The sequence below is a fragment of the Gymnogyps californianus genome, chromosome 15 (assembly GCF_018139145.2).
Source record: "Gymnogyps californianus isolate 813 chromosome 15, ASM1813914v2, whole genome shotgun sequence".
NCBI classification, from domain to species: Eukaryota; Metazoa; Chordata; class Aves; order Accipitriformes; family Cathartidae; genus Gymnogyps; species Gymnogyps californianus.
The window spans coordinates 10,881,903-10,893,490 of NC_059485.1; the positions used below are offsets into that span (position 1 = coordinate 10,881,903).

The 11,588-nt window shown below is 43.5% G+C and overlaps 2 protein-coding genes across 8 annotated transcripts in view; one reads left to right on the forward strand and one right to left on the reverse strand.

The window, feature by feature from the left end:
* LOC127022486 (multidrug resistance-associated protein 1) overlaps positions 1–1,772 on the reverse strand; it is a 56,680-nt gene extending 54,908 nt beyond the window's left edge. For all 3 annotated transcript variants that reach the window (XR_007767351.1, XM_050906105.1, XM_050906104.1), the window contains exon 1: positions 1,717–1,772. Coding sequence is in view for 2 of the 3 variants with exons in the window: in XM_050906105.1 (XP_050762062.1) it covers positions 1,717–1,764 (48 nt within the window). In the remaining variant the exon portion in view is untranslated. The remainder of the gene's footprint in view (positions 1–1,716) is intronic.
* A 3,997-nt stretch (positions 1,773–5,769) lies between these two features.
* On the forward strand, positions 5,770–11,485 carry CEP20 (centrosomal protein 20). Of its 5 annotated transcripts, none has more exons than XM_050905963.1 (5): positions 5,770–5,808; positions 6,322–6,519; positions 7,725–7,809; positions 8,672–8,814; positions 11,051–11,485. In XM_050905963.1, the coding sequence occupies exons 1-5, from the start codon at positions 5,781–5,783 to the stop codon at positions 11,125–11,127; spliced, it is 531 nt and encodes a 176-aa protein (XP_050761920.1). In that variant the 5' UTR covers positions 5,770–5,780; the 3' UTR covers positions 11,128–11,485. The 5 variants fall into 5 exon arrangements, with proteins under 5 accessions (XP_050761920.1, XP_050761921.1, XP_050761922.1 ...); XM_050905964.1 differs by having other exon boundaries at positions 8,675–8,814; XM_050905965.1 differs by having other exon boundaries at positions 8,722–8,814; positions 11,051–11,114.
* Positions 11,486–11,588: the final 103 nt, after the last annotated feature.

Sequence of the window (11,588 nt, forward strand, 5' to 3'; positions counted from 1 at the left end):
GATCTTTAGCTGGAAGAAATTAAAGTCAGACTCCACGTGATTTGGAAAGGGATGACAAATCACAAAACCATCTATATTCTTGGGAACCAATGCAACTAGTGAAAAAAAAAATGTATGGAGTAGTTATGACACACCACAGAAATGGCTGTAGTATTGTGTAGTATACAATTACAAGAATTTTAAGTGTTTTCATAATAAAAGAATCTGCTATCAGAAATCCTATATAAGCTAGTTGTTTCCAACATCCTGAGTGTAGTTCTTGCTTCTACCTGATGTTTCAATTCCACAGTTCAAAGAACTGGCAGCTCTTTTTCACAAAACTACTACTCTCTGAAGTCAGTTTTTCCATAAACTGAATTCTGAAACATGTATTCTCTAAAGCTCTTCAAATAAAATGTCTCATTCTAGGAGAGGAGAAAAATATATCTGATGACAACTCATAATTTAGCCAGTTCTGAGAAACCTGAAAATTAGCTGGAGAGAGATATGAACACTAGCGATGTTCATCAAAACAAAGTAATCAAAAGCAGATTAACAGAGTCATTTTGATCAGTTGGAAAAGCTAAATATCTTAAAGATTTTAAAAATATCTGCTGAGTAATACCTTAATGGTTCTTGAGACAAATGGTACAATGGCATTTGTTGAGACATCCAATTTTATTTTTTTTTTACTAGCAAGGCAGCTCATTAGCTCAAAACTATTTGGCAAATATCCGATGAATATGTGAGAAGTTCTTTAAACAGTCTAAGAAAATCCACGTTTTCCTCTTACCCCTACGTTGCCTTCAGTAGCTCTCACCCTGTTTTGTTGTTTCTTTTTTTAACTTCCAGCCCTCTCTCCTCCCTTCCTCCACACAACCTCCTTCTCCATACAAACTGTTTCCTCCTTAGAAGGATTTTCACCGCCCTCCCAGGGGCCTCACTGCTGCCAGCACCTGCGTGCCTCTGCAGAGGAACCCCGTGTCTCAGCTGAGCAAGACCCACACTGCAACGTTTCCACATCCCTCACCTTTGCGTGGCTGGTTTTCAGTTCACCCACAGCGGGCTGCGCTCACCACTCTTCATTAAGGAAGAGCGAAATTACTGCTATGCAAACACGCGATACAGCTGCTAGCCTGCAGAAAGCGTGTATTTGGCCTCCTCCACAGGACAGCACACCACGCTTCAGTACGATGGCAGCACTCAGTCACCGTTATTGTTATTACCCGCACAGCCCTGAATAACGCAGACGAGCGGCCAAACGCGGTAGGCAGAGACTGCCACGGTCACTCGGGAACTCGTTTCCAGTCTCCCAGGCAAGCACTCGCTCACCAGTTCCCCCCTCCAAGCTCTTCCCTGCGGGAAACCCCGCACACGAGGCACGCCAGCTCCCGCTCTGCCACCCGGGCGCGGGGACGTCGCACCCAGCCGGAGACCAGCGAGCCCCCGGCCACGGCCCTGCCTCTCCACCCAGCCCGCGGCCGCTTCGCGCCGGTGCTCCCGCACGCACGCCGCCGCGGCCAGCGGGGCTGGTGCACGGCCGGGGCGCGCCGCAGCCGCCCTCCGCCCAAGGTGAGCGCCGACACGGGAGGCTCCCCCTCCCCCGCCGCCGGGCGCGGCCCCCTCGGGCTCCGCCCGGAGCCGGCGGCCCGCGACCATCCCCGTCCCACCCGACTCCCCGCCGTCCCTCAGTGCCGACGCCGAGCCGAGACCCCGCAGCCCCATCCCGCCGCTCACCCAGAAGGGCTCGTCGGCGTCCGCGCTGCAGAAGCTCTCGATCCCCATGGGGCGCGGCGAGGCGACCGCGGGCTCCCGCGGCAGCGCTGCGCGTCCCCCTCCGCACCTCTCCGTGCCCGGGCGGCGGCGGAGCGCAGACGGGCCGGCAGCGCCAGCGCGGCGCCCTGATTGGCTCCGCGGTCACGGGGATGCCGAGCCCCGGCGGCGCCGCCGCCCGCGCTGCGCGGCCCCGCCTCGGCGGGGGCGGGGGCAGGCGGCGCGCCCCAGCGCGCCCGGCGGCGGGGGGCGGCGGGGCCGTCGCCTCCGCACAGGCGGGGGGCCCGCGCCCCCGTTCGGGGCGAAGGAGGGGCCCGGGAGGCTGCGAGCTCGGCCGGAGCTCGACACGTGCCTTTGTTCAACACAGAAATCCCCCGCGCCCCCCTCCGCGTAACCGGGGCGGAAGCGTTGCCCCCCCCGGCGCACCTCCGCCTCGCTTCCCTGCCCTTGTCAGCTGCCCCCAGCAGCCTTCCGGGTCCCGCACCGCCGGCCAAGGACCACACCTGCCCGCCGGACTCGACCAAAGCCACTGGCGGGCAATCGCGGCATCCCCCTCCCCGTGACACAGGGACCCCACGCAGCCCACGTGGAGAGGCACCGCAGCGCCCTGCCGGCACCCGGGCCTCGCGGGACAGAGCTAAGGCACCGTCCTCGGGGAAGGCCGCAGTGAAAGCCTAGGCTCACCTTCAAACATTTCACTTTCCAACGTGAACCAGTTAAACTGGTTTCAAAGCCCTGAACTAGTTCAAGTTCACTAGCACGAACTGAACCAAAGTAACTTCATCCACAACCAAGTTTGCAGCACAATACGTACTAGTTGAAATAACTGCACAGCCCCTGTGGTTGCATTTGGTTGTGTCTCACGGTGCACTCTTCACATCATATTTAAAATGCCTCGGTTAAACCCACAGACAGCATCAATGCTCAGCTGACTATCTAATGTGCTAGAACAGACCAGCTGGAGTATGGATGGCACATATGTAGGAATGGCATCATACGCTACAGGAAAGAGCAGGATGGTTACGTACTACCCTATGGTAACATCTGAAAGCTTTAATCACACGAGTTACATAAAGTACCTCAATTTAAAATGTTCTTTTGCATCCAGAGCAATTATGGTAATGGACAAAGTTGTTAGAAGAGAGACAGGTCTCATTTGTCTAATGCATAACTAAAAAGCATGCATCACATGTACAAAAAACATATCACAGATTGCTGCTTTACTCACCTGCACGCCTTCACTGCAGTTTCAGAGCTGTGCTGGTGGCCAGCTGTGGCCAGACTGTCCATCTGACTGTGGCATTTCTGGTCTGTACCCCCCGGCTCTCCCAGGGTGTCAGGTCAAGCAGCAGCAGCAGCAGCAGCGTTCAGCCCACACCAAGGTCATGTATGCCTTGATGAACTGAGCAGAATCATCAAAAGAAGATCAAATCAAAGAAATTGGGTGTCAGAAGCTATACAAGTTTGTATCAGTTTAACCCATACCTTAGTTCATACCATATTAAAATCTTTATAGTATTGCAAGAGAACAGCTAAATGTTGAAGTCTGATTCTCCGTATTTTTATTAAGAATATTTCTGTCCTGTTTTGGGCACTCTCTACATTCATCTTAAAATCATATTAAATACCTTGGTGGGTTGTTTTTTGGGTGGTTTGGTGGGTGGGTTTTGTCTCAATGCTCGCTACCACTCTTGTTGAAAAGTTCCATCACAATCTCCAACGTCTGTTATGCTACTGCCCCTCAGCTGTAAGGAGTACTACTTTTCTCCTGGCTGCTCTGCAGCACATATAAATGATAATAGCTCTGACAATTAATACAAGCTATCCCGTAGTTAAGTTGGAAGAGCTTTTCTTTTTTAATAGCACTATTAATAGAACAGTAAACCAGAAAAAATGCTAAACAGATAATACAACCTCTAAGAGCTTACGCTTTTACACATATTCTGTGTGCAATAATAGAATATAAACTTATAGTTGAAATGATACAGCAGAAGATTATTTAGGATATCGAGATCATATGCAGAGATTGTTCCAAACAAGAAGACAGTAAATAAGCATGAAGTGAGGAGGGTCAACAAAAATAAATTTTTACCCACACGTTTTTCTCCAGATACTATTGTATGCTAAAAGACTAACAAAACTTAAGTTACACTTTCAGGATTCAAACTTTCCAATTACTTCAACATAATAATTTTTTTTCAGCCTCAAACCGTCCCCGTACCAATGGTCATGCACCAGCTAAATGATGTTTCTCATCAAATAAAGATACTTGGATCTGCACCTCAAATTAGTTCCTTTCCAATTAATTCCATCTCCTTCCCTTAGAAACTCTATGCAACAGCAACAACAACAAAGATGTAAACCAAAGTGCAGTCAAAATGCAGAATAAATAATTAATGTGACGGGAAGCAGAAAAGTTCAGAAGCAAAATGTAACAGATTCAAAATACTTGTTGTGGAGGAGTAAAACCAGAACTTAAACAAGCCCAAACCTGCAAAGAGATACAGAACCCAGATCTCGGAATACCAGAAAAGTCACTGAATGTGGATTTCACAAACCATTGTTATAACAGCATCTTTTAAAACAAAGATTAACACATCAAATAGAAACTGCAATCTTATTTAAAGAGGCATTTCCTTGCAATCAGAAAAAGAAAACACCCCAAAATTCTATTTCGGACTCTGAACTTTGTTTTGCAGGATACAAAAAAAAGACATAGGAAATACAGGGTGGAAAACAGCAACAACTTATCAACTGAAAATTAGGTGTAATAGAACAGTGACCCACAACAGTGTGGAGAAATTTGGAAGGATGCAGAGAAAAATGTTTTGACTGTGAAAATGCCATGCATGTTAAAGGTAAGCAGTCGTTCATCACCAGAGTTGCACTAGGGATCTCGGCAGCAGACTTAGGATAGGCAGAGGCACTTTCAGCTGCTGACTCACTGAAAGTTACTATGTTAAAGGAACAGATTAACTTCACCATTACTTCTAAAGACTTCTTTTTTCCTGAATTTTATTTATTGCCCCCTGCCAGAGATTCTTTGGAAGCTCATAATATAAGTACTTTCTTTGAGAGGAAACGTAAAAAAACAAACAAAAGAATCCCAACAAACCCCCACCCCACACTTGAAGGCCCTAAGAGGTTTACTGCTTAAGAGGACTCACATTTTCCTTCAAGCCCAAGCAGGCTGCTCCATCTAGACCATGACAAATCCAGTTTATTCATCCACACTGGCTGTATTACCTTTGGGAAATACTTAATACATTCACAAAATAAACACTGTTGACTCATCCCAGCAACATGAAGCACACATGCATGCCTCCAGACACACCAGGGATCCTCACAGACTTGCAAAACACCCCGTATACAGTTACATTTTGGCAAGCCCTTTTAATTAAAAGCTCATCTTTGGCGAGTCCTTTTAATTAAAAGCTCATCTTTCAGGGACTCAGTACAAAACTCCTCCGCTACAAATCACCGAGAAACTCTCACTCATTCTCCATGTTTCCTTTTTTCTTTTCTTTTTTTCCCTCCAAATAAAGCACATTGGCAACCTTCGAAATTACAGGGGGGAGAAAGTACCGCAACCCTGAAACGCCGCCCGTTCCCCCCCGCCCCAGCTAACAGGACCGAACTACAGGCAGGCACAGGCAGGATACCGAACGGTAGCTCCATATACACCACGTAGGCACTGCTAATTACTTTATCCCGGCTTGACCTCGCCGGCGGACACCCTGGCAGCACAGGGGATCGCCCTCAGCCTGGGGAGCCGCTCCCTGCGGAGGGAACCCCGGCCGGCCGGCCGCCCGCCCGCCCGGCCTCGCCTCAGGGGCGCGCGACCCCGCCCGCGAGCCGCCGGTGCTCGAACCGCACGCACCGCCCGTCGCCGCTGCCCGATTGGCTGGCGCGCGCCGACAGGCGGGGCCGACAGGCGCCCGCTCCCACCTCCCAGCGCGGCGCCTGCGCAGCGGCCGCCTGCCGCCGCCGGGCTGTCTCATCCGGGTCCTTGGCGCGGCAGTTGGGCGATGGCGACGGTAGCGGAGCTGAAAGCAGGTCGTGGGGGTGGCGGGGTGCCGGAGAGGGCGGGGAGCCCCGGGGGGTGGCGGAGGCACCTCGGGCTCCGAAAGGGCTGGCAGCCGGACTTTCCTCATACGCCCGGCGGCCGATTGGGTCTCGTAGTCGCCCCGGGCGCTAGTGGGGGCCGCCGGCTCCGCACACCGCCCGTTGGGGAGCCGCGGGAGAAACGTCCCTAAGCCTCCACACAAGCACTCTGCCCTTGTCATTTATCTTGGTCTGGTTTTCACGCGTTAAAAACATCTTGGTCTAGTAACATCCCACTGCTGAAATTGCTAGAACATATGTTTACTACTAAAAAAAATATAATTGTGACTTCTTTGAAGGCTTAATTTTTATCTGTAACGTTCCTACTGTTGTTATCTACTGGCATACGCACAGGTGCGCATATCTTTACTTCACTGAAATGCCGAAATTATGTTTATATTGTGGATGATAAATGCTGCTTGAATACATTTGGCTTTATATTAACAGATCTTTTTATGGTAATAGTTTTAAAGGACACACTGGAAAAAAGAGGTGCTCTTGGGCAAATAAAAGCAAGGATCAGAGCTGAAGTTTTTAATGCACTGGATGACCAAAGGGAACCACGGCCACCACTCTCTCATGAAAATCTCTTAATCAACGAACTAATTCGTGAATACCTGGAATATAACAAATATAAATACACAGCATCTGTTTTAACTGCAGGTATTGGGGCTGAATTTTTGTTGTCATCACTGTATTAATAGACAATTACTGTTTGGTTAAGTAATTCCACTGATAATATGAAATTAATAAGTGGGACCAAGCTGCACAATCTTGTCTTCCCTTGGAAATAAATAAAATACAAACACTCTCTCCAGAGCTTTACTTGCAGCCTTAAGCCAAATAATACCGTTAGTTTTCAGGAAACCTTACCCTTTGCTCCTTATCCTTGAGGTAAATGCTTTGACAGAGCAGTTGATGCAAGAGTAAGAAAACTTGCTAGCAGCCTGCAAAATCAAAATACCTTTCTTGAAATATCTGCTTTTGTTTTGGAAAATGGCTAATGATATTTTTAAAGCATATATCACATTTTTTTTGTCATTGGCATTTGGGTAAAATAAAAAAAAAATCCTACAAATGAACAAAATTTCTTTGGGGAATAATTTAAACTAAAGTAATAACATACATAAAGTGGTTGATAGTCTGAATTACAGCAATTCTGGCAATTCATGCATATAGACTGTATCAGAAATGTGGTTAGATGTCCTCAGCTTAAATAACAAAAAAGAATATGAAGAAGGTCCATATTTTTTAACAACTGCAGTTAAGTATTACTGTTACTGGCTGTGCTAAAATACCAATATTTGAGAGCTGTTTAGACTATAACATCTAAATGGTAGCCGTAATTTATATGGTACGGCATTTACTTATTTTTGCAGCAATTGCTAACTTGTATTTGAAATCTGAAGTTCTGTAGTTGTGCTTAGATACAGTAATTACATTTGCTATTTAATAATTTTATATATTTCACTCTATGAAAATTACAGGCACAAAGGTTCATCTTGAGAAGACGGAATGGAGACAGTCTATATAGTAGTTAATGTATGGAATCTGTTTGATAACAGTACTTCTTTAGAGAAAGAGTTGTTTGCCTGATTAATTTATATTGTAAGACTTCTTTAATATTTTTCTTAGATTCCTTTAGAGTGAAGATAAAAATTGTAATATGCTATTGTAAATTGTATGAGTATGAAGCACTAATGTTTAAGTGAGTTCCCTGGAATTACAACATACTGTTAGATATTAATAGTCTAAAAGGGAGGTGTGTGCTCACGTTCTCTTTTTAAGTCTCCTGAGCAGTCTTTAAAAGTTAATTGGTGATGTTTTTCTTAACAGTCTTAAGAATTTTGGGGAAATCTCTTTTCCAGAATCTGGCCAGCCTGAAGTGCCCTTGGATAGACAGTTTCTTGCCAAAGAGCTGAACATAGTCGAAGATGCAAATGGCAAATCAGTGTAAGGAGTGATTTTGGAATGCACAGTGTATCCTGTTCTGCATATATTTTTCTCTTCAGTGTTATTATAAATCACATATAAATGTTCTCACCAATTGAAAGGTGACTAGATCACAGGGCTGCTCTGACATGCTGGATTCAAACTCACAATGTCAGCATGGGGCCATTTTCAAACATACTCAAAACTAACATTTAATTCTGCCAACTCTATAGCATTCTCCAGATAGTGTACTTGCACACCAAAACACAAGTCTCTTACCAGTACAGTCTTCCCTACAGTCAGAAGCAGAAAACACATACACTCTTTGCATATCAGTGAGCTGCTTTGTAGAACAATAAAAAGATTATTGTACTCTGAGATTAGATACAAATTCACAATGCTCCGATACATCTGCATTAGTAAGCTAGGGTACCGAAGGAGGTTTAAACACGTTCAGTGTTCTCTGTAGCTTGTGCTGTCAGAACCAGTCAGGTGCTTAAGAAGAATCAAGTTTGGGATGTGCAGTGGTGGACTGGGCTATAGCCTGCCAAAGTGTGATCCTTTGTACTGCACGAGTGAGAACATGGATCTGTGTTCTTGTGCTAAGCGTGCTCCGGTTCTTCACCTACAGGGGATCTGGAGCTTGAGAGTGTCTCTTAGTGTGAGCTTTTTAGGAGAGCACTGGTATTAAGGGTGGCCTTAGGTCTGTGCTTATTTATATAATGACACTTGGCATAATGTATTTTAAATAATTACTCTAAAGACATCTGTACATATTCTAGAAGTAAACATTAAGGTCTCACAAGTTCTGGGGAAAGGGTGGTTTTTTAATGCTCAGTATTTCATAGACTCCATAGACTGCTTTTGTCATTTCTCTCTTAAGCAGACCTCTTTTGTACGGAATTATCTCTCATTTCTTACATGGTGGTAAAGAAGAAAGTACCCAGAATACCCTTCCAAAAGTGTCTTTGCTGAATTATCCAAAGCAGAACCTTGGCAAACCGCCTACTGAGAGAAATCAAAGAGGTGGGTGTGGGTATGGGGTCATTTTTGCAGAAGTTTTATTTGTGCCTAGATTTTCTATATGATACATATGCTTATAAAAGCATAAATATGCAGATGAACACAGTGTACCTCCTCTGTGCAAGGAATGCTTTGAGCTGACATCTCTTTTTGTAAGAAAAATTCATCAACAGAACAGTGTTTATACCTCAAAAATGCCATTAAGCTGTGTGACCTGACCATACCTGTTGCTCATGTATTCATTTAAGAAAGATCCTACTATATCCAACTCAAGAAAGACCCACCCATGATTTCTAAAACAACTCGTATATGTGCTTTTGTTTAAATAAGTGACCAACTTACACCAACTCTTAGGTGTGCTTCTCTCTGCCAGTATGCTAATGGGATAGCATATACGGCACACAAATCTGGTTGCCCTTGGAAGTGCTTGACTGGCCTTCAAATGTGTCAGTAGTAGAACTTTCTCTCTTATGGGAATGTATTTTATTTATAAAGCAGACATTTTTAAAAATTGCAGACAGGCAAATTTATATAATTTCTCAACAGTGCAAGGTACTATGAAGCCCCTGTTACCTTGTGGTAGCTGTAGCTACTTGTTAGTTACTAGAGGGAAGGGGAAAAAACCTAACTGTTTAGCTCTATTTTCTTAAGGCTTCTGGACTGTTAAAAACTGAAAACATTTAAATTGGACAGCTGTGCTATTCTAATTAGTTTTGCTGCTCTGCAGTTACTGGTAAAGACCAGAAAATACTAATACCCCAGTTCTCAGTATCAGAAAGGTCATCCACCAAATTGCTTTACCATTTTCCTAAAAGTTAAACTGGCCAAATTGTACTGCCTTATACTATTACAAATCTGGAATGGGTCAGCTAGACACAGTCTTATTACATTGGTAATTTAATACAAGAATTTAACCTAAATTCTTAGTAAAGTGTGTTAAATAGTGGGCCTATCTCTGTTTGTCATCTGTTCTAACCTAATTTCTATAGAAAGTTCTTAACTCTTGAGCTGTCAATTTTGTATATGGGCATAAACCTTTTCTGAGGACGTAATTCACATCCCATTGACTGCAGAAGCTGAAGCCCTGAGTTCACTGCTCTATAGTAGAACACTGCCAGAACTCACTTGCCCTTTCTGGTCTGCTTTTTGACTGGTTACAATTCATACTGCCTAAGCTACAGAATGGTAGGGATCATTGGTCCAGTTTTTTCCTCAAAGAGTCTGCTTGGCATATTACTTCACTTTCTACTGTGAGAATTTAGTACTATTGTGTTAGTACTATTTCTTTTGTATCCAAAAATTTGAAAAATAGGAGGCCTGAGATACTGACATCTAAAAAGTGTGAGAGAAGTACTAAACACCTTAACAGTTAATTCATTGAGACAACATTGTTTCCCTTCTGCCAGAAGAGGGGGCTGAAGAAATAAAATTTCAATACCAAAACTGCTATAAACGATCTCTTTGTTAGAAAATAATTATTCCTATCAGAAATGTCTCCATTTTTAAAAACAAATTCAGTGTACAGAAGAATTGTTTTTAAAGTATAACTTTGTACCTCAGTTCTGAAATTGACTCTGTGCAGGGTCACCTTGCTCTGTTGCCTCCAATATAATTTCACATGGGGATTTAATTGTTTAGAGTTAGTTACAAAACTCAGGATTAATCATAAGACATGACAGCACATTGCTTTTTGACCTAAACAAAAAAATAACAGTTTTAAAGCTTTTAACCTTTAAATAACTATAGTCTGAAATTACAGTCTGTGTGTGTTTGTGGAATATGTCAGTGCAGACCTAAAGGCAGTGGGTGTAAAATACTAATTATCTAGCTATTTTAATTAGGCTGCATATTAAGGTAATCAAGTCCATTCATAAATTCAACCCTGCAAGTATCATATTTTAACATCTAACTTGCTTTTCATATTAGAAATTATCTTGCTTATTTAGTTGAGTGAATATTCCAATAAACTGGTATACAGACTGGGAATCCTGATAAAACGTGTGGAATCTGGTGTTTCTGTTAGTTCATTCACTATAGCTGAGTTGAAGTTGTCTAAAATCTAATCTTTAGTAATGCAAAGCTCTTATCTCATACAGTTGCATGGAAAAATATAGTTGTAAAATTGCCCAACTTTCCTATGATGATACTCTGTATCAAAGTTGATAATAGTAGAAAATAACACTTATACCTTTGGATCTCCAGATGTGTGAGAATATTTGTGTCTGTGTTTCATTTTCAGATAGAATTCCAGAACCAGGAAGGATGGCTGGCATGAGCATCGAAGAGCCCCTTGTTTTACAAAGTATAAACAGATGATCTCTCTCATATGCTAATTTCTCATGTAAAGTTCTGCAGGAGTTCATTTAGGAAATTCTTCTTTGCATAAATTTCCCCAGTATGTCCAGTGGGACCATTTCCATTTGTTAGATCTACCTATGAGATGGGATGATGGGGTCATACTTATTGTCAGTGAAAAAAATGTTAGCAAAGGCTCTCTTCCTCCAGGACTGACAGAAGGAAGATTAGTGAAGCCTGTGTCTAGAATTGGGCCTAAAAATACTAGTATTACTTTATAAAAATTTATCAGATATAAGTTATCATTTCTGTACTTTCCTTATTATGTTATGTTTTTGTGCATCTTTCCTGTGTTTCTGAATAAAATTTTTCAGTTGTATTCTGTGTAGTATTTTGAAAGTGTTCAAACTAAGCATTTTAATCATTCTTCTTTAAAAAGAAGAAGCTGCTGCTTTCAGATAAGCATGGGAAAATAAATTTGA